General features: G+C 37.0%; 1 protein-coding gene across 1 annotated transcript in view; it reads right to left on the bottom strand.

Annotated features, from left to right (window-relative positions):
• LOC143389514 (transport and Golgi organization protein 1 homolog) overlaps positions 1 to 18,478 on the bottom strand; it is a 41,604-nt gene extending 23,126 nt beyond the window's left edge. Inside the window, exon 1 of the mRNA XM_077108375.1 lies at positions 18,398 to 18,478. Coding sequence (XP_076964490.1) covers positions 18,398 to 18,431 — 34 coding nt within the window. The 5' untranslated portion in view covers positions 18,432 to 18,478. The remainder of the gene's footprint in view (positions 1 to 18,397) is intronic.
• Positions 18,479 to 22,681: the final 4,203 nt, after the last annotated feature.

Raw genomic sequence — 22,681 nt, forward strand, 5'->3', positions numbered from 1 at the left:
CTTGATAGCAAAGAATAGCAAACATTCTACCATGCTGGAAGCCTGATTTTGTTCACCCAAAACTGAAAGGAAATATCATGGCAGCTGCTTTGCTTTTCTGAGCGTATATTACTCCAGCCTTAGGGTTACCTCTAGGAACTGCTTAACATATATTGGAGACATCTTTTTTCTTTATTGGAGTGGAACAAACAATTCAAATTATAAAATTTGTTTTTGGTAACACCAATTTAGGCATAAAGAGCTCAATGGTAAACTTCTTGGCCTTTTTAGCATGAATATTTTAAAATATGTACTGCTTACAATTTATGGACAACACGGTCATCAAGTTACAAGGTTACTAGAAACCAAGCGGGAGGCCATAAGAAGTATTCTGGGCCAGTAAATATATAGAGGAAAGAGGTTCTAACAAAACTAGCGACTGAGTCTAAAACTGAATTGGCTTATAAAAATCTTGGAGTATTTATTATTGTTATTGCAACAAACCTCTTCATCTGAATCTGAATGGCTACATCCTCCCCAACGGCCACCTCCAATCCAGGACTGGGAAGCAATTCTGTCTGCTTCCTGTGCACAGAAGAGGCTGCAGTTCCCAGGTGGCCGGTGCAGATCCTTGGCCTCTTTCAAAAGCAAAAGATTACTGGCCCACCTGCTACCCTACCTCAAATATGAAGGGAGGCTTCTATGCACAGAAATGACAGGATTGAAGCAGAGTCAGGGCCGAGACCTCGGAACACATTGCGTGCCTGGACTCGGTGCTCTTCCGAAGCCTAAACTCTAGTCCCTATTAAAAGGCAAAACCAGCCCAATCCCCAGTGCAGCAAAAGGACAAAGGGGCCAGTGAGCCTTTCCCAAGTAGCCCCACCATCAACGTGCCGCTGGGATTAGGGCCACCGAGCCCTGGAGAGCATCTGCCCTGATACCGCACCAGACCAGGTCCCTGTGGCGGGGGCAGAAAAGCGCTCTGCTACAGCGTGGGGAGCCCCGGGCGCGCGGCACGCAACCCCATCACCCACTGAGATCCTAGTCGAATCCTGGAAGGGAATAAACTGAGAGCTGTCCCTGGGAAATCCTGTTTCCCAACCCCTGCCTCAGTCAGTAGAGAAAAATAAAACGCTGGCAATAAGTGGGAGTCGAAGCCCCCCGCAACCCGAGAGGGCTGGCTGGGGCGCCGGCAGAGCCGGAGGGGACACATGCAGGGAGCCGGAGGGGACACATGCAGGATCCCGAGGCTCTTGTCCCTCCTGCGCCCCAACCGTCGTCCTGCGACCCCCTACCACACCCCGCGGGGTTGGAGACTGGGGGGGATCGGAGCCCCATGCAGCCCCGAAGAGCCACTGCGGAGACCCGGGGCCGCCCACCCGCCTGCGCACTCACTGCTGCATTCGTGGTCTGCACAGAGTTTGTGCTTCCAGAAGCGCCTGCCAGTGCTCGGGTCGGGTTGGCCCAGCACTCGCCAGGTCAGACAGAGCACGAACAGCCAGAAGAGCAGCCCTGGCGCCGCAGCCATGTTGTGGTCACCTCAGGGAGCCTGTGACACGGTGGAGTAGGCTGCGGTGGGCGTCAGGGCTCAGGGGGCGTGGAGGGGCGGCGCCCGGGAAGGCTTCAGCCTTTCCCGGTTGACACGTCAGCAGGGATATATAGGGGTCGATGCACTGGCTCTACTGGGGAACACACGGAGCCGGAGCTCCCCGTCCTTCTCTAGTGGAGACCTTCTCCTCAACTGAAGACCTTCTCCTCTAGTCGCTGCCGTGGCAACTAGGACTCTCTTTCTCGTCCAATCACCTGCCTTTGCTTCTGTACCCTCACAAGCCACCCTCCGCGTGATTCCATTCGTCACCCACCCATCCCCCGCCACTCCACCAACTGGTCCTTTCTGGCTTTCCTCAATGTCTCATTTCTGGTCCATCCTGAACTAGCCTACTCCACTTCACCATCATTCCCATCCCCCATTCCTGGTCTGGTACCTCCTTTTCTGAACTACCAAATCCCACCCATGACTTGTGAGAGCTAGTCTATGGTTTCAAGCTCCCTCCCCTCAAATTCCTAGAGGTTCCTTGAAGCTCCACCCCAAGATCCCTCTGATTAGGAAAGGGGAAAGTGGGAAAGTGAATGGAACTGTGAGTGAGGGTGTAAACTGGAGACTATGGCCTGCTTTTTTTAAGGCGGGGACAAGTGAGGGCAGAGAGATGGACAGTAGTCTTCGGGCTAAGATCTTGAGATTCTTATCTTTATCCATAAGGGAAGAAATCATTTAATTCAACAGCATATTTTTAACTTTCATTTTGTGCTACCATTCATGCCAGACGCTGGACAAAGTCCTAGCATGGTGTGGGAGTGGATGAAAATCAAAAGACAAGATATCTGGTCCTGGTCCGAAAAAGTCCACAACTTAGTGGGAACCAACTGTCAAAACCGATTGTCAGAGAAGAAAGCTATTAGCTAACATTTCTTGAACACTTTCTTTATGTCCAGTTGTTATTCTGAAGGTTTTATACATATCAATTCATTTAATCTTCATAACAATAGTACCTTACAGTAGTAGTAGGTCCTATTCCAATTCTTATTTTAGAGTAAATTGAGGCAGTCACACATCCAGTGAGTAATGGAGCTAAGTTTCAAACCCAAGGAGTAGACTCCTTTTCATCACAACCCATCAACTAACAAGTAAATGTTGTACTTTCTGACAAGAGGAGCAAAATCTGATTTAAATCATAATATAGCTGAATTACTGATATGTACAGTTAAGGCGGGGGAAAGGCACAAGCTAGCCAGCCCAAGGAAGAGTGTCTGCAATGCTCCCATCCTTGGTGGAGCCATTCTCATTTGTCTGTGACCAAGGGCTTGTTACTATAGTCTCTGCTAAAGTTATTCATCAACCTCCAACAATGAACCCATCAGTTGTTTCCCCAAATTAACTGAATCTTTAAAACTTAGAGAAAAGAATGTAGTCCACCATGTTCATAATGTTAAATAAAGAAAACAATGGAAAAAAGGTGTGTACAAACATTTGTCTACAGGGGCCATGAGAGGTCCCCGTTGGTCCAGTGTACTTCTGTGCTTTCTGGAGAACCAGTGGATCATAGAGAGAAACTGAGTCATTCTTTATTTCTTTTCTACCGTGTATTTATTATGTTATACAATGTATCTAGTAGGCATCTCTAACAACATGTTGAAAACTGAACTCATTTTTCTCTCAAAATCTGCTCCTTTCAGTCTTCCCTATCTCAGAAATAAGAATGACAATTTAATTCCCATTATCCAGGTGCTCAAAGCCCAAAACTTACAAACCATCTTTGATCTCTTTTCTCTCACATTCCAACTCCAGTCCATTAGACAATATTATGTCTTTATTTTTATAATTTTATTGAGATATAGTTGACCTACAATAAATTGCAAATGTTTAAGGTGTACAATTTGATAAGTTTTGACATGAACATACCCATGAGACTATCACCAAAATCAAAAGAGTCTTTCATCCTTCTTTGTAATCCCTCCCCTCACCTTTTCTGGCTGTCTCCAAACATCTCCTGTCATTATAGATTGTTTTGCATTTTCTAGAATTTGATATAAATTATACAGCATTTTATTTATTTATTTTTCTGACTTCCTTGTTTCCAAGTAAGCATTTGAAACATGCCCAGAATCTGACCACTCCTCTGCATCTGCTAAGCCAATATACAGGCCAAACCCACATCATAAGTCACCGGAATGATTTCCATAGCCTTCTTCTGTCCTTGCTTCTGTCCTCATTTTCCCCAATATCTATTGTCCTGATGGCAACTAGACTGATATTTTTAAATATAAATTTGATTGTGTCACTCTGTTCAAAATCTTCCTATAGCTTCCCATTTCCAAATAAAAGGCAATGACCTTAGCCAGGCCTGGTCGTACTCATCTGTAATCCCAGAATCTCAGGAGGCTGTCAGGAGGATCCTGAGTTCAAAGCCAGCCTCAGAAATATAGTGAGTCCCTAAGCAACTCAGTGAGACCCTATCTCTAAATAAAATATTTTAAAAAGGACTGTGGGTGTTGCTCAGTGTTTAAGTGCCCCTGGGGGTTCAATCTCTGGTATCAGGAAAAAAAAGGAAAAAAAAGCCATGACTTTATTATGGACTGCCCTGCCTTATTATGAACTGCTCTTAATCAATGTGACTCCCCTCATCCTTTTCTCCCCATTTCCTAACATTCTTCTCTTGCTCTGTTAGTTCCATTTAAACACACCAAGCCCACCCCTGCTTCAGAGCATTTACACTTGCAACTTTGCCTCAACCTTAACTCCCCAAATCATCTGACTAGCTAACTACCCCCTCACTTTATCATGTCTTTGTAACAGTAGCATTTCATGTGATAAAGGCCTTCCCTGGCCACCCTACACAAAATAGAGCCTCTTGCCATGACTACCAAGCCCATCACCCTGCCTTTCTTTCTCTATAGACTTGCCTTACCACTTTAGACTTCTCTTACTACTTGCCTTACATTTGTTTATCTACTTGACTGCTCCAACCCAACCTCAAACACAATTTCCAACACGAGCAGGAAATTAGTTGTTTTGTTCGCTACTGTTACATCAGTGACTAGGGAAATGCCTAGAATGTATGAGAGAGTTAACAAATGATTTGTTGGATAAACTCATGGTTCCAATGATATTATAAATATACTACACTATTAACCTAAACACATATATTAACTATTAAGCCCCAATATATAAATAGTACTGAGAGGAAATAAGCTATGGGAACAAGGCATTTAAGGTCCACCTCTCAGCAGCATGCATCCTCAACTCCAGGAATGTACCCCTGAATGTTTGTGTTGAATAAAAACATAGTCGTTGTGGAGAGTAGTTGTTTGGTTACATGATACTGGTATATTTAAGCAGATCTTTAAAAACTAGTTTTAATTTTTTCTTATTTTTCTTATTATAGAATATGGTATGTTGTAGAATTTTTCTTATTATAGAATAGAGATTAATGATAATTCATTGGTGGAAAATCAGAATAGCAAAATGATCTAATTGCATATTATCTTCTTGATATTTACTTTGACTCATAATCAGATATAATTTTATATGCATAGTTAGTGCTTCCAGTTACTGAAGAACTAGCTGCTTAGTTTGTAGAGTTTTCAATATTTTGATTTATCAGTATCATTTTTTAAACTTATTGCCTTAAAGACATATTAACTAGTCTGGTGGATAATGAGAAGAAAATTTCTCAACTGGCCACAATAAGGTAGTGGTAGTTCTTTCTACCAGGATACATACAATTAGTGGATGAATCAGCATTCGCTTTTACTCATAGCATTTAAATATGTGGCATTGATGTTTAATATAAGGTTATGTTAAAAACCTTCAGAAAAGTAACAGGATAGAATGTGGTGGTGATTGTTGGCATGGAGATAAATAATCTCAAGTGCATTATTCTTTAATACCTCAAAGGGAATTCTTACGGGGTAAGGGTTGAGTAATTGTTAAAGGTAAATGCATCCAGTTTGGGTGGAGGGGACATAAAATTGTAAGTATGAAGGGTTCCTAATGTCAGAGTACAATCTAAATGAGACACGAAAAACATATCTGAAACAAATAATTGGCAGCATAATAACATATACCATTGGAAACTTGTGAAGGCACTTGCCTAGGAGCATTCAGAAGGCCTAACGCTGCCGTTACCAGGAAGAACCTCATCTATTGAAAATGATGTGCCAGAGAATAGTGTTAAACATTATGGAGGACTAAATCTCTCCAAGAGGGGCAACAGATTTACCCTCGCATATGAAACATTGGAAAAAAGTGGACAAAATACAAACAACAGTTCTCAGATATTAGATAATAAGCAGCATAAGAGTGACCTCTAAGATAAAGTTAAGCATGAGAGATGAGTGCTAGGATTATCCCAATTTACTCCCTGGAAAGAATTTTTCAGGCCACATTCAGAAAAGGGAAACTCAAATAGAAAATCTCCTGAGTTGAAGAGATGGATTTTAAAGTCTGAAGAGACAGATGCAGCTAGAAGTCACAGATCAGAGTAAAGGAGAGAGTAGAGAACTGCAGAGGGAGGGAGAGTGTGTACATGTACTAGCTCTCTAGACATCTATGGAGAGTTCCCCTGAAGTCTGTGGTTAAGTTACAATGGGCACACATGTAAGGCCAGAGAAAGAATCTTCAGAAAGGAACAGGATGGAAGGTGGTGGTGATTGTTGGCATGGAGATCAATTTTTGTAATCACCAGCTGGAATGGAAAATCTATAATAAAAGGGCATCAAGTAACATAGTCAGTAAAAGGCAAAAATTAGCCCAAAATTGAAGGTAACTCCTGTCTAGCAGAATCTAGATAGTTCAGATAGTTCCAAGATAGTTCAGAAAAAAGCTGTACACAGCTCAAGAATATTTAAAAGAATACAAAATATGTTTCCAAGATAGTTCAGCAAAAAGCTGTAGACAGCTCAAGAATATTTAAAAGAATACAAAATATCCAATACTCAACAAGGTAAATTCACAATGTTTGGAATCCAATAAAAATGTATGAGGCATGCAAAGAGGTAGGAAAATATAACCCATGTTGAAAATAAAATTAATAGAAATGATCATTAATTACATTGTGATAGAGTTATTATACAAGGACATTAATACAGTTGTATATCATATGTTCAAGATGCTATGGAAAAGCATAAGCATATAAAGGAGAAAAAAGAAGATATAAAAGTGATCTAATTCAAACTCAGATAAAACAATGACTAAGGTGAAAATTACACTGAATGAGATTAACAGCAAATTCTACATTGAAGAAGTCAATATCAGCAAACTGAATATGCAGTGATAAAGACTCTCCAAAATGAAACACGGAGAAAGAGACTGAACTGAACAGAGCATCAGTATGCACAGCTTCAACCAGTCCAATATATGTGTTATGGTAGTTCCTAAAAGAGGTGAGAAAAACACATTTGAAGAAATAATAAATAAAAATGTTCCATATCTGATGAACACTCAGATTCAAAAAGCTCAATGAACAAGAAAAATGATAAAGATGACACAAATATACACTAAATGCTTAAAACAAGTGCTAAGAAAAAAATTGAAAAGCATCTACAGAAAACAGATACCATTATGTACAAAGGAGTGAGAGTAAAATCTCAAAATTCATTCAAGAACCATGCAAACCAGAAAACAGTACATCAATATTTTCAAGTTCTGAAAGAAAAAAACACTGACATCCTAGAATTGCATTCCAAATGAAAATATATTTCAAAATGATGTAGTCTTTAATGCAAAAGAATTAAGTTAAACCCTACCCCACATAAAAATTACCTCAAAATAGACCACAGACATAAATGTAAGAACTCAAAATGGACAACACATATATATGTAAGAACCAAAACCAAATGTCAGAAAGCATAAGTAAATCTTGGAGTAGACAATGACTTTGTAGTTAAGACACCAAAGGCCCAAGCACCAAAAGAAAAAATAATAAAGTAATAAACTTCATCAAATTTAAAACTTTTAAAGGCTATCATCGAAGAAATTGAAAATACAATCATAGAAGAAAATATTTACAATTCATGTAGTTAGAATATAACTACCTAGAATATATAAGCAATTCTAATTGTTCAATATGAAAAGACAAATGGCAAGAAATTAGAATAGACATTTCTCCAATGAGAATAAGCAAAAGCCAATGAGCAAATGAAAGATACCCAGCACCATTAGGGAAATGTACAACCTCAGTGAGATACTACTTCACATCTATTAAGATGGTTATAATCAAAAAGGTAATAATAAGTTGGCAAGGATGTGGATCAATGGGAGCCCTCACACACTACTGGTAGGGATAGACTATAGACCTAAAAGTAGCAGCTAAACCTCTACAACTTCTGGAAGAAAATATAAAAAGCTGCTTGGCAGAGACTCTCTCTGCCTCATGCTCTCTTTTTTCTCTCTCTCCTCTCAGAAATAAATCAGACTTAAAAACTTTGTCTCATGCTGGGTGTGGTGGTACATACCTGTAACACCAGTGACTCAAGAGGCTGAGGCAGGGGGATTGCAAATTCAAAGCCGGCCTCAGCAAAAGTGAGGCACTAAGCAACTCAGTGAGACCCTGTCTCTAAATAAAATACAAAATAGGACTGGGGATGTGGCTCAGTGGTGGTATGCCCCTGAGTTCAATCCCCAGTACTAAAAACAACAACAGCAACAAACTTTGTCTATTCTATATTCATTGTTATGGAAATGGAAAGGTAAGCTGACAGACTAGGACAAAGTATTGGCAAAACATATATCTCTCAAGAGAATGATATCTAGGATATACAAATGATTCTTGCAACTTATTAATAAGAAAAATGACCCAATTTGAAAGAATGGGCAGAAGATTTTTTTCTTCAACAAAGTAGATACAAATATGGTGAATGTGCACATGAAAGGATATCCAACATAATTTGAAATGTAAATCAAAACTGCAGTGTTATTACACATACAGTAGGATGGACAAAATTTAAGACTGATCATAACAAATGTTGACAAAGATGAAGACTATTGTATCTCTCTTAGAACTGCAGACTGTAACATGTAGTACAAACAATGGCACAAACTGTTAGAAAACTGTTTGGCAGTTGCTTTAAAAATTAAATCACATCTGTCGAGATATTTACTCCAGAGAAATAAAAGCATACATCCACACTGAGACTTGTGCACAACTATTCATGGTGGTTTTATTTGTAATAGACAAAAAATCCCCAATGTTGGACTGTGGGAACATGTCATGCCTCAGAACCCTTATACTCATATTAACCATATAGTAGGCATTTGATTACTAACTATTCCATGAATGTAGAGATTGATTTTTTTTTACTGTTAATAGAACTTCTCTTTTATTAAATATAACAGACAAAAGAAAATCACGTATAGCAAAATGAATTATCACAAAGTAAACATATCCACTAAACCCTAACCCAGGTCAAGAAATTGGACATCAAATGCACCTTCATGAGCCCTCACTCATTGCTCCCCTAATTATTCCCTCCGCTCCCCCAGAGTTAGGCACTATTTTAACTTCTAATAACAAGGATTAGTTTTGCCTGTTTTGTTACTTTATTCAGTGTAATCATACACATGTGTTCTTTGGTGTGTGGCTTTTTTAGCTCCATATGTATTTTCATAAGATTTATCCAAGTTGTTGAATGTAAATGTACTTCTTATTTTCATTGCTTAATAATTTTCCACTGTATAAATATAACCTGGTTTCCTTAAAAATAATACCCAATGTATATCAATAGAAAAACAGATAATAAATTTTGGAAACATAATTAGCAAGAATAAAGAACTATTGATAATAGCAAAAACAGGGAGATTCTGAATGAAATAAACTAGACAAAAAGTAATATGCATTGAAAAATTCTTTTTATTTTTGGTACTCCCTAGTACAAATATCCAAGGGTGCTCTACTGCTGAGCTACATCCCCAGCCCTTTTTATTTTATTTATTCATTTATTATTATTATTATTATTATTATTATTATTATTATTATTATTATTTGCTATCAGAGATGGAACTCTTGGGAACTCAACCACTGAGCCACATCCCTAGCCCTCTTTTGTATTTTATTTAGAGATAGGTCCCACTGAGTTACTCAGGGCCTCGTTAAGTTGCTAAGGTTGGCTTTGAACTCCCAATTCTCCTGTTTCACCATTCTGAGCCACTGGAATTACAGGTGTGTGCCACCATGCCCAGTTTAGTTTTTATTTTGAAACAGAGTCTGGCTCAGTTCCCCAAGTTTACCTCAAACTTGCGATCCTCCAGCCTCAGCCTCCTAAATATCTGGGATTAAAGACTCTGCCACGACCTCTCAGCAGATTCAGTTATATTTAAAGGTAGAAAGTTATAAACCAGGTGAATCCTAGTAAAGGTCTTAGTAAAAAATTAATAAAAATAAGAGCACTATGCTTGGTCACAATATGGTAAGTCAGAAAATGACAATATCCATTTTCTCTCAGGTTGACCAGAACAATATCATTTCTCAATGGATTTCAAAGGGTCTCCTTCCTTCTTTCCCGGCCCTCCCTCCCTCCCTCCCTCCCTCCTTTCCTTCCTTCCTTTCTGAGTTTTGGTGTGTGTGTGTGTGTGTGTGTGTGTGTACATCATCTTCTGTGCCAGTGTAAGAGGTTTAGGCAATGGATCAACCTTTACACCTGTGCCTAAGGACCCCAATCTTGGATCTATCTCCAAGGGTGGAGGTGACTCTAGATCCTCATTATGATCTCGAGAGTGGGAACTCCTAAAAAATAAACAGGTCTTTCTTGGTAACACCAGTTTCCTCTTTGGTAAGAGTTAGTGTAGTGGGAGGGTGGCAAGGGCCCTACCCTGCCACAAAATAAATGCTAAAATGTATTTTGGTACAAATTGTAAAGATTAAAGAGTTAAAAGTAAGAGATGAGTCTTGGGATTTGAGTTAGACCTGGATAAGTACATAGGATTCAGATTCTAAAAAGAGAATAAAAGGCAAGTGAATTAAACAGCATAAGAAAGACTCAGCAGAAAGAAATATGTTTAAAGGACAGTAAGGACACCTCATTTTGCTAAGAGGAAAGGATTCTATAAAGGATGACATATTTGTGTGCTTAGGTCAGATTATGAAATTCCTTGAAAATCAAGCATAAGGATTTAGACTTAATAGAATAAAAATGCAGAAAATATTAGACTTTAAGTAAAGGGATCATATAACTTAAGTGGAATTTAAACAAGTATCTTGTCCTTAAATCCAGGGAAGATGGAGGTTTAGGCTGGGCATGACCAGTAGGGCTGAGGCATTCCCCACAATTAAAAAGTCATGTCGAAGTGTACTGTACTAATGGGAGTGAGTCATATACAAGGCAAGGTCTTCTGCCAGCATCTACTGTTTGTCTAGCCCTGACAAATATTATTCCACTTTCAACTTTACAAAGAAAGAAACTCAAACATCTGAAAGTGACACTAATATATGGCATGTATATGAGTTCCTGTTTCTGGTTCTGCCTAATTTACCTTGGCATTCTTTTCATGGAGGTCAAATATTTGGTGTGTTGAAATAAATGCAGAACAGATATTGGGGACATGTGGCCTATACATCTCAATTTCCACAGTGCACTGTTTGGCTTTTTTAATATTTATTTTTTAGTTTTCAGCAGACACAACATCTTTGTTTGTATGTGATGCTGAGGATTGAACCCGGGCCGCACGCATGCCAGGCGAGCACGCTATCACTTGAGCCACATCCCCAGCCCTGCACTGATCCATTTAGTTTTCAGAAATATAAATTACTTCCTTACCAGAACAACAGCAGAATTGAGGAATATAGCCAAAAGGATTGTAGTAAGAGTCAGAAGTTAATTGTGTGACTATAGGCAAACCATTAACTTTTCTGAGTCTCAGATATTTCATCTATACAAATATGGGTCAAAGTTAAAATTGTATAGTTCATTTTTTAAGAAGAAAATGAGATAATATATGAAAGATTGCCCATTTATGTGGTTTAAATAATTAAACAGCAAAATCCTGGCTGTTACAGCCAATATAGACAATTGACAAAGCAACAAAAGTCTTGGAAATAAGTGCTTTCATCACTAAGGAGCCATTTTTAGATAGTGCCTAATCTGGAAACTGTTCTCTTCTCACTGAAACAAAGTAAGGCTGATAACATCCTCCCAAAGTGTGCTTGGAAGATCACAAGCACCTCTTGGAGGAGACAGGGAGAGTGGAGGAGAAAATATGTTCTTTGGGATAACATATAGTCTACCAGAGCATACATTGAAGCAAAGCAAGCCCTCCTGAATCTTCAGCATTTTAACTGATGCATGCAGTATAAAATTAGAAACAGGATCATAAACACTATTATGAAGACTATACTTAGTGGGGGACACTGATCAAACATATATGGGAAAGTAAGTTCTCTGCGATTAGTATGAAAGCTCAGTCTTACCCAAATCCACATGAAATTTGAAATGGTTTGGAATACATAAGAGGATCAGTGAATAACATCAAACCCAAATGATGAAATAGAGAATCTGAACATGATCTTTCTCTTATTTCTCACTGATCCCTTAGAACCACCAATAGAAATATAATATTAACTCTACATGTAAATTAAATTTTCTAGAAGTCATATTTTAAAAAGTAAGACAGATGAGCTTCATTTAATAATACATTTTACATAATTCAATATATTCAAAATGTCATCCTTTTAACTTGTAATCAAAATAAAAATATAACTGTTATTTTACACTCTTCATAATAAGTCTTTGATATCTGACTTATGGCACATCTCAGTTCCAACTGGGCACATTGAAAGACAGTCGCAGCATAAGAAAGTAGGGATTGTAAATTAACACTAGGCCATATCATATATTTGCACTTATTTTAAAGAAAAACCAAGTTTAAAAGTATGTTTTAGGTTTTAAAATATTTTTGGCCAACCTCTCTTGGTACTCACGCAGAAGTAAGAAAAGATGATTGAAGGTATCTCAACATCCCTCTTTTTTTTTTTCATTCAGAGGTTAAGATTTTTGTTGCAATAGCTAGGGATTGCATTGTCATTTCAGATGAATCTCAAGTCTGTAATCAAAAAGTATATGTCATCATTAGGTTCCCACACTTGTCATTCTTTTATTATTTTTCATTTTTATCTTAAATATATTTACTTCTTGACAAAGAAATAAATAATTATATTTAAATGGATAATAAAACAATTTGACTGCATAAAATCCCTTTTTGTTTTAGGTAGACCTACTGGTACAAACAAGTCACCTGGGAGACTTCTGAGTAAGAAACCCTGATCATTATTTTTAAGAAGCTCAAGACTGGGTCCTCAATTTCAGGACAGAACTGAAGGAGAGAAGAAAACAACAAAAACAAACAAAAAAAAACATTGATGATAAGAACTGAGAAAAAAACCCAGATTTAAATGGGGGGTAGAATCAAAGTGCAACAAGAAAATAAGATATGTAGAAAACTATATAAAATAAACTTAAGTATTACATTAAGTCCTTCGTAGGACTATCATGGCAAGGCCCTGTGTTCAATTTCCAGTATGGCAAAAACAAAGAAACAACAATAACAAAAAACTAAGCTCTGCTATTTAACAAAACAATCATATGACCTTGATAGAAATTACCCACTAGTATTCAAATTGGTACCTGAACTTTTTTCTTTATCACACGGAGTTAAAATTATAAATAGTTATACATATACTATATGAAACCCTTCACAAAGGAAGAACATAAAAATGAAACCATAGCCCCAAAGAATGGCACCCAACACCGGGATGTGAGTGGGGGTACAACCTATTTCTTTTTTGACTGGAGATTCCTCTGATCTTTTTTGGATATAAGAAATTCATCAGTGTTCTTTTGAGTTTTGTTTTTTTTTTTAAACTCTAAAAACCCCTTGGGAGAAAGAAATATTGAATAAAAACATCAGTATGCTATAAATAAGTAAATGTAATCAGAAACATTATTTAAAGAATTGAGAAAGACATAAGTCCTAGAGAGGTGTTGGAAGAAGAAAAGGGAGGTATTAGAAAAAAGGGTATTCAGTTAGATAACAGTGGTTCTGGTGATCTTCTGCACAGCAAGGTGATTACAGTCAAAGATGACATATATTTCAAAATTGCCAGAAGAGCAGATTTTAAATGTTCTCTTCCTCAAACAGTAAATATGTAAGGTAATGGATATGTTAATTAAACTGATTTGCCCATGCCGCATTGTATACACGTACTGAAATATCATAAAGCTCCTCATAAACATATGCCATTATTATTTATCAATTAAAATACAATTAAATTTTAAAAACATAAATGCTGAGCTAATTAAACTCTTGGGAAATGGTCTTCTAGAAAGAAACTGTACTCTTCCAGAATAAGCCTTTAGGATCACATTTAAATGTTGTAAATATCAATATACCAGACTTTCCTTACTTTGTTTTCAACAAAAGTCAGGCTATACTAATCTGACAAGTTCAGAGGTTAAAAAAGTTTTAAAAGTGTAGCAGTGCTACCAAAGTTGATTTTTTTTCTTTTTCATTCCCAATGAGAAATCATAAAGAAATTCAATATATTTTTATTAAAAGCACTGAACATTAAACAAAAATACTAAATTTGTTGTTTTCATTTAAAAATTTAAATACACTTACTTATAACATAAAAAACTACATGAGGGGGTAGACTGTGGGAGGAGGAATATTAGAAAAACTGCACCAGACCCTCAACTAAACTCTCACTGTACTCCTGTAGACAGATTATGAACATTTAGTCTTATTGATGGCGAGTGTTTCAAATTTAGTAATAGTACATATAATACTGTAATTAATATATTCAAGTTCATCCCTCTAATCAAAAAGACTAATTTTGGAAAACAGAAAAGTATAAATAAGACCACACATAGATAACTAGGATAGCCTAAGTTCAGTCCTTATTAGTATTTTGATGTATTTATTTCATCTTTTATACACATACCTAGTGTAAAATTTTAGTAATCTAGCCCAGTCTGGCCTCTCTGTTACTGCTCTTATTCCACAGTCTACCCTTCTCAACTCAGCAACTGAGTGAGCCTTTAAAGGATCAGTCACCTCATCACTCTTTTGCAGAGTCTTCCAATGATAATGCCCATCTTGATCAGAGTAAAAGCATAAGTCTAAGTGCTTATAATAACTGCAAAATCCTATACAAATCTACCTCGCCTTTACCTCTAACCTCTTCTGTTATATTCTACTATACTTACTGCACTTTTGCTACTTAGTCTCTCTGCATGCAGCCTTTGCCCTCCATATCTGTAGGTCCTACATGCATTTGTACAACCAACCACAGATCAAAAATAAAAATTGTGTCTGTTGAAATGTGCAAACATTATTTCTGTCATTATTCTCTAAACATATAACAACTATTTGTATAGCATTTACATTGTATTAGTTATTATATATAATTCAGAAATTATTTCCAGCAGATGGGAGGATATATGTAGGTTATATAAAAAAACTATGCCATTTTATTATGAGGGACTTGAGCACCTGCAGTTTTTATATCTGAAGGGGTGAGGTGGTGCTGGAACCAAACTCCCAGGACTACCAAGGGATGACTGTAATATTTCCATTGCCTGGAAAACACTTCCTTAACCTATCATCAGGGTTATTTCCACCACAATAAAGAAATACAGTAATATAATAATAAGGAACAAATGACATAACCTCGTATTTATAGATGGTGTATTAAAGTGAAATGATTCTTTAAATTTTGTTGTGGTTAAAAAACAAACATCCAACATTTATCAAGTACTACCATGTGCCAGACTCTACAGTAAGTGTTCTATTTGAATTACCTCTTTTAATCTTCACTGTAACTCTACAAGGTAAGCACTATTACTATTTCTATTTTATTGAAAAAGGAAACAGTTTCAAAAGGTTAGGTTACATGGGTGGCAAATTCAGGCAACTAATTCTAGAACACATTATAATTTGTTGCCTCTTTGTGATTCTGATAACTTTGTGATTCTGATAAGTTATCAGAATAAGAGTTTTTTTTAATAAAAGCTATTCTAGCTTCCAAATTCTTATGCTTAGCAGAAATATTTTTAATCCATCTTAATGAGAATATTAATTTAAAGAAATAATTTTCTCACCAATTCAAAATATGCTGCAGAAAAAAATAAGATCTGACAAATAGTACTGTATACATGCCAAATATATATCAAGTAGAAGTGTCTGGAAATAATGTGCACCATAGGAAGATCCACACAAATACCTGATTACTTATGGTAAACCTCAAAACAACATTTGACAACAATAAATAACTCATTGTACAACTAAAGGCCTACATCACAAACTATATTTATATTTATAGAGTAGGAGAACAAGTACAGACTTGTTTGTGACCTGCAAGCTCAGTAATTTAAAAACTGATCAACCTAAATGAAAAACTCATTTGATGATTTTTAAATGCCACATGTATTTTGAATCTAATTTTAATCCTTAATATTAATGGTACCATAGAATGATAAAGGATATAATAGAAAACTAATAATCCCTCAGAACACTATCAGGTGATCAAAAAAACTGGTAAAAAAGACTTGTCTCAAAAATGTGAAATAAGATACCTAATGACGTGCAGTCATATCTACTAAAAATGATTTAAATTTAACACCCATATACTTAAATAGATAAATTTTTCAAATATTGAGAATGTACATATTTCTTAGAAGATGGTAGTGAAGGACTTTTCATTTTTTAACACCTTTATTTTATACACTTATTTGGCCAATGATAAAAATCCAGTTGTATGACACTATGTATTAAGTATATTCAATAATGTTTATTATTAATATTATTTCAGTTTTAAATACAAGGAAATAATTTTTGTAAAAATAATTTTTGAAATTAAGAATTAAATGCTAATAATGCTAGTCATTATGATTTTAAAATAAAAATACAAAATGGTATATATGGGGATTAAGATGTTTGTTGCCATTTAGTTTTTCACAGCAAGTACCAAAAACTGAAGTGCACTCTACTTCAGAAGTGTTTCTCATGTTAAAGTCAGCATAATTAGGATGTGTACATGTCCTGTTATCTATAAAAGGATAATTAAATTGCATTATTTACTTTAAAAAAAGCACTCTACTATCATCATTTCATTACACAAACATTTTACTAAATGCCTATACAATTCAATTATTTTAAAAGTATAAAGATTCTTTCCTCATAAGTACACATAATATATTAAAATATATCTTACCAATTCAACTTTTAAAAATCTGCCTTTCTTAAAAGACTTAAGTACTTTAACTTGGATGTCCCTATCCAAATTTTTACCAAGGTATTTCATTCAATTTACAGATTTCAGGGACACTAAGTCACATCATATAGTGGTACAAAACAACATGGTTTTGTGGAAATACAGATGATAAGCAGGAAAAGAACCATCTCTTCATTTGACAGGAGGTAATTCATTTTTTAAAAAGGGGTGAGTGTATCCACTGAAAAATAAAGCCTGCTTTCTCTGCTCCCTTCCAACAGAGAAGTATATATCTGATCTATTCAAGTTGCCACAATATGGCAAGCCAAAAAAAACTTTTAAAATATTTACACTTCATTTTAAAATTAAAACTGAAAGATATTCAACTGCCAACTACTGCATAGTATGAAACTAGTAAAGCCTGCACTGACCTACTTCATACTAGCATCATGACAACATGGATGCATGCCAAGAAAATAATGAAAATTTCTAAAACACAAACCTTAATTTTATATTTAAAAATTCACTGTTTTTAAATGTGTTAATACTGTAAGTGCAATGCCAGTTGCTCTGTTTGTTTTTAAAATGCAATATAAAAGTAAGTGGTTTTCCTTATTTTAGTAGTGATATTCGAATGATGGACCTGCAAGGTTCATTTTCAAAGTTAAGCCTTTTTTAAACATGACATTTAATTCTATTTTAAATTTCTATTAAAAGCAATCTCTTAGACCAAATTCCAAATATTGCTTTCCATTTAAAAAATAGTGCTATGCTTCTAAAAAAAGTGTCAGTTAATGAAAAAAATCCTACAAAACAATGCAAGTTCAGGTTCAAAGAATATTTGCAATAGCTCTAACAGAAGATGAACTTAATTTAATGTATTTAATTATTAAGACTGCTACCAGTCTGTAAGAGTTCAATCTAATGCTCAAATATTGGAAATTCTCATACAGGAAAACACAGGAACAAAGAGTGTTTCATCTGTAGTTTCTATCTTTTTTCTTTCTTTTAATTACACAAAATGGCAAAACATTTATTTGATTCCCCACTTTGTAAATTAAAAATTCACTTTACAGTGTAAACTACTACTTTAAAATATTTCATATTAAAGAAGCATTTATTTACAATCGATGTAAATTATAAGCTCCCTAGAAGGAAATTCAATGTGAGAATAAAGGAGGCAAAAACATCCAGAAACAGCAGCTAACCCAACTAAAAGGAAGAGACACATTAGGTTTTGTGCTGCATATTAATATTCTTGCCCACAATGTCTGTTTGGTGAAAATTCACAATGCACTTCTTCCTCCCTCTATGACTACAAAAAGGAGTAAACATTTCACATTCCCAGTTACAAATTCATGTTATCATCATGCAATAATTACTTAATTTTGACCCATATTTCTCTATACTGAGTGGAAAACACAAATAACTTGTTTATCTGCATTCACAATTGAGGACTGGGTAAAAGCATATTTTGGCTAAGGAGACCAGGGGTTGATACAAACTCCTCACACCACCAGAGGTCCTACAAATTTGCACCCAAGTCGGGAAACCCACATTCAATGAATGCATCAGCCTCCTCATCCGCCGCCCCCCACCCCCTTTGCAGCAGAAATATGCCGGGGCTTTTTCACCCCAGCGATGGAGGATCCTCTTACCAGATGGAGTTCTTGATCTTGTGTTGCAGCGCATTGGCCTCTGTCCCTGGCAGCCCGGGCACAAGGGCTGGCAGAGCCACCCCCGAGTTGGGGGCGCTGGGGGGAAGCTGCTGATGGGCATCAGGCTGCTGTGGTGGTGGCTGTTATTGTTCCTCGGCCACCGCTGCTGGAGGGGTGGGGAGAGGCAGGGAGGGAAGATGGCGGAGTGGGGAAGGGTGAGGGAAGAGAGGGGGAGGGGAGGACGAAAGGGGTGGGGAGGAGAAGGGGGGAGGGGGGGAGGAGGAGAAGGAGGAAGGAAGCTGGATAAGCTAGGCCTATACCCCAGGGCTCGAGTAAGTTGCTTTCGCCTGCCGCCTGGGGGATATCACCGGGGAGACCGAGCGGCTCCTCACAGCCGGGCGCTTTACTGTGGCAGAGGCATGGCGGCACCCCTCAGCCCCCCGCCGCCTCCTCCCGTCAGCAGCCAGGGCTGGGGGGTGAGGAGGGGAACGTCTGAAGACGAGGTGTTGGGGCAGGCTCCCCCCAGATCCAAGGAGAACGGCGGCTCGGAGACTTGGCGGCCTGGCCTTCCTTCCTTGTCCCCCCCCCCCTTTCTACTCCGAGGTCCCCAGCTGCGGCAGCCTCAGGCTCCGCCCCCTGCCAGCCCCGGAGCAGCCCTGTGCGCACAGCCGCACTGCGGCCAGGTGCAGACTGCACTACACCTACCGCTGGGGGGCAGGCGTGGACTAGTGTGTGCGGGGCATGGCGCAGGGGGCCAGGAGGGGGGGGCCTTGATGTTGTCCCTTAAAGGCAAAATGTGTTAGAAATCTATCCTCTGGAGTGGCAGCAAAAGATGTTAGTGGGGAGGTGTTTTACTGGGGGCACTGCCATACAACTACCTGAGGCCGGTGCCAAGGGAAAGTGCCTCTGTTCACTGTACACTGCAGAAATCTGGTCCTGGAGGAAAAAACAAACAAACAAAAACAAACATGCGCGCTGGAGAAGCTTGCCTAACACACACACCCAAACCAGGAAGCAAAATACTGTCTTCCTACAAGGTACTTCTAGTGCTCTCTAATGACAAAGCTCCAGTTGGCAAAGAAAAATATTTAAAGGGCCCAATTCCATTTTCAGAATAGGCAAGCCAGAGAAATTTGGAGCTTAGAAAGGGAATAAATCACTCTTCAGCCTACATTGTTTTGCTCACATAAATTTAGATGTGTTGCATTAAAAAAAAGGTTTTTTTAGTTGTAGATGGACACAATACCTTTGTTTGTTTATTTTTTTATGTTGTGCTGAGGATTGAACCCAGTACCTCACACATGCTGGGTGAGTAACCCCAGCCCCAGATGTGTTGCATTTTTGTTATCAATTTTCATTGTGATTTCTGGACTATTAGGTCGTTTGGAAAAGCATTGATTAATTTCCAAGCATTTTCAGATTTTCTAGTTATCTTTCTATTAATTAATTTCTACTCTAATTCCACCATAGTATGAGAATATATCCTTTAATGGTTTCAAGTTTTTGAAGTTTGTTTAGGCTTGTGTTATGTTATGTTGTGTTATGTATTGTCTATTTTGAAAACATTTCATGTGCACTTGAAAAAAATTCATTCTGAAGTTATTGGATGCAGTGTTCTACAAATATCTCAAGTAAATACAGTTGGTTAGTCATTTTGCTCAAATATTCTGTACAAATTTTCATGTTTGTTATCGAGTTTTTTCTCTTGTGTCTAGTATCAGACTTAGGTGTATTAAACTACCATTGGAGATTTGTCAATTTCTGATTTACTTCTATCAATGTTTGCTCATATTATTCGAAACTGTTATTACAGATATAAAAATTTAAGACTGGTGTAGTTTCCTGGTGAATTGGCCTCTTTATCTTTATGAAATGCCACTATTTATCTCTAGTATGTTTCCTGCCTTTAAGTTTACTTTCTTTGATATTAATATGGTCACATAGAATTACTTTAAGTTAGTGTTTTCAAGATAATATTTTTTTCATTCTTAGGATTTCAACCACTTTATGTATTTATTTTTAAAGCATAAGAGAATACACTTGGGTTGTTTTTTTAAAAACTTGGTCTAGTAACCATGGCCTTTTAGATGGGGTATTCAGTATATTTGCATTTCATGTAATTACTCATGTAATTGACTTTACCATCATGCTTATTTTATTTTTGATTTTTCTGCCCCCCTTTTTTTCCTGTTTTGGGGAGATTGTTTAATTATTCCATATTAATTCTTCCATTAGTTTTTCTTAAATCCAGGTTTATTGAGAAATGATCTCAATAAATAATCTCTACAGTTGAAGATTTGCCATTTTAACTATATAGTTATATGAGTTTTGCCAACTTCATAAAATTACATACTACCACTATGATGAAGATATAGAGCAGTTCTATTATTCCTCCAAATTTGTATTTCCCCTCGAGTGATCCACCCTTTTCCATCCCCTCAGACCCTGGCAACTACAGATCTTTTTTTCTGTCCCTCTAGTTTTGCCTTTTAAAAAATGTCATATAATGTCAGTGAAATTACATAGTATACAGAGTCATGTGCTTAGATTCATTTATTTAGCATTATGCATTTTAGTCACTTATCATTCATTTGTGCTTTTTTACTGCTGAGTATTGAATCATTGCATGAATTATGAGTTACTTATTCATTCACCAGTTGAAAGCCATATGAATTGGATCCACTTTTTGCTACCATGATAATACATTTGACTTACTACGAGTTTTTGGTGATTTTGAATAGAGGGGCCCACATCAGAAACTGACAAAGTGTAATGAAAATATACTGAAGAGAAGCAAATGAATTACATACAACTCAACAAAACTCTAAAGAATCCCTCCCAAATCAAAGGATCATTTCAGGAAAAATGGAGCTGCATCCATGATCATTGACCCCTTCTAAAAATAGAACACCTGTTCAAATAATTCTAGTAAGGACATGAAATTGCTCTAATTTCACATTCTGATGTTCAGGAAAAGTACTTAATTTTAAGTCTCCACCAAAGCAAAAACACTTTGTATCCTATCAGATGGCTCTCCTAGGATTTGGTAACACTGATCAAAACAAAATCTTTTATGCCAATTATCACCCCAGGTACAGTGAATAACAAGACTGCCTTTTTCCATGGGGGCACTATTGTCTCTAGGAATAGTTTCCTAAATCAATTCTTACACTTCCACTTAAGTGACCACTGAATAATTTGGTAAATAATTTTACTACTGATTTACAACATTCTCATGTTCAAGCATTTAATCATATCACAAATACTTCTCAAACTCAATGGGAGAGCTCACTTTGCTTGAGTCAGTGTGGGAGGCGCTGGGAAGATATTCTAAAAGACAATGAAATCTAGGGGGATAAAATAATTATATATAAATTGTACGGTATTTAAATGAGATACTCCCCCTACTGAAGAAAGCTTTTATCTATGTCAACTGTGGATTATGAAAAAACTATTAGCATTGAAAATGTTCACTGGTCATCTTTGACTCCTTGAAGTTTCAGAGAACTTATTGTACTCTACAGATGTTTTATAAACATTTACTAAATGCATGGATAGAAATGAGATGATAGAAATGAGATGAAAGAAGAGTAGAGATAATAGGAAAGACTGAACTCATATCCATGAGGAAAGAACCTTATCCATCCCCTCAACACAGACAACAGACTGCCACACTGGACCAATATAATTAAAGCCAATTACAGAGAATCTTGATAATCCATGGTTATCCTGTGTTGCTTATCACAGGAAATTTCCATTAATCATTGACAAACATGTAGCATAGAGATCCCCACTGTGACCTTCTTGGACTCACTGAGGGAACAAGATGATCATATAATAAAGCAAGATTGGTAGATATGATCTGGTTTAATGCATATTAATGATGAAAAAAGATGAAATCTGACCAGGGAGTAAAAGATTGACACTATCAGAGAAATGAAAATTTAACTCCCAGCAACTCAAGCTTTTCCAATATACAGATTAAGGGGAGGAAATAATTTTGGTTCTGTTTCTTAAAGCAATATACACGAGCAATTCTTCAATAAGATTGAGACAGAGCATACTATATTTGAGCAGAGTGGGGAGGAGAGATTACTATGAAAACAAAACAACTCTTTCAGAATTTCTTTTTGGTTTTATAATACAAAGAGAATGTAGAGGTTCTGTTTGTTCTCCATCTCCTATAAATAAAGACGCCCTGGTCAACAGTATCCCCTGCACAGCCCTGCAGCTTCAGTCAGGATCCAGATCCTGTCACTTAGAAGATGTGCACCTTGGCCAAGC

This window comes from Callospermophilus lateralis, unplaced genomic scaffold (genome assembly GCF_048772815.1).
Source record: "Callospermophilus lateralis isolate mCalLat2 unplaced genomic scaffold, mCalLat2.hap1 Scaffold_63, whole genome shotgun sequence".
NCBI classification, from domain to species: Eukaryota; Metazoa; Chordata; class Mammalia; order Rodentia; family Sciuridae; genus Callospermophilus; species Callospermophilus lateralis.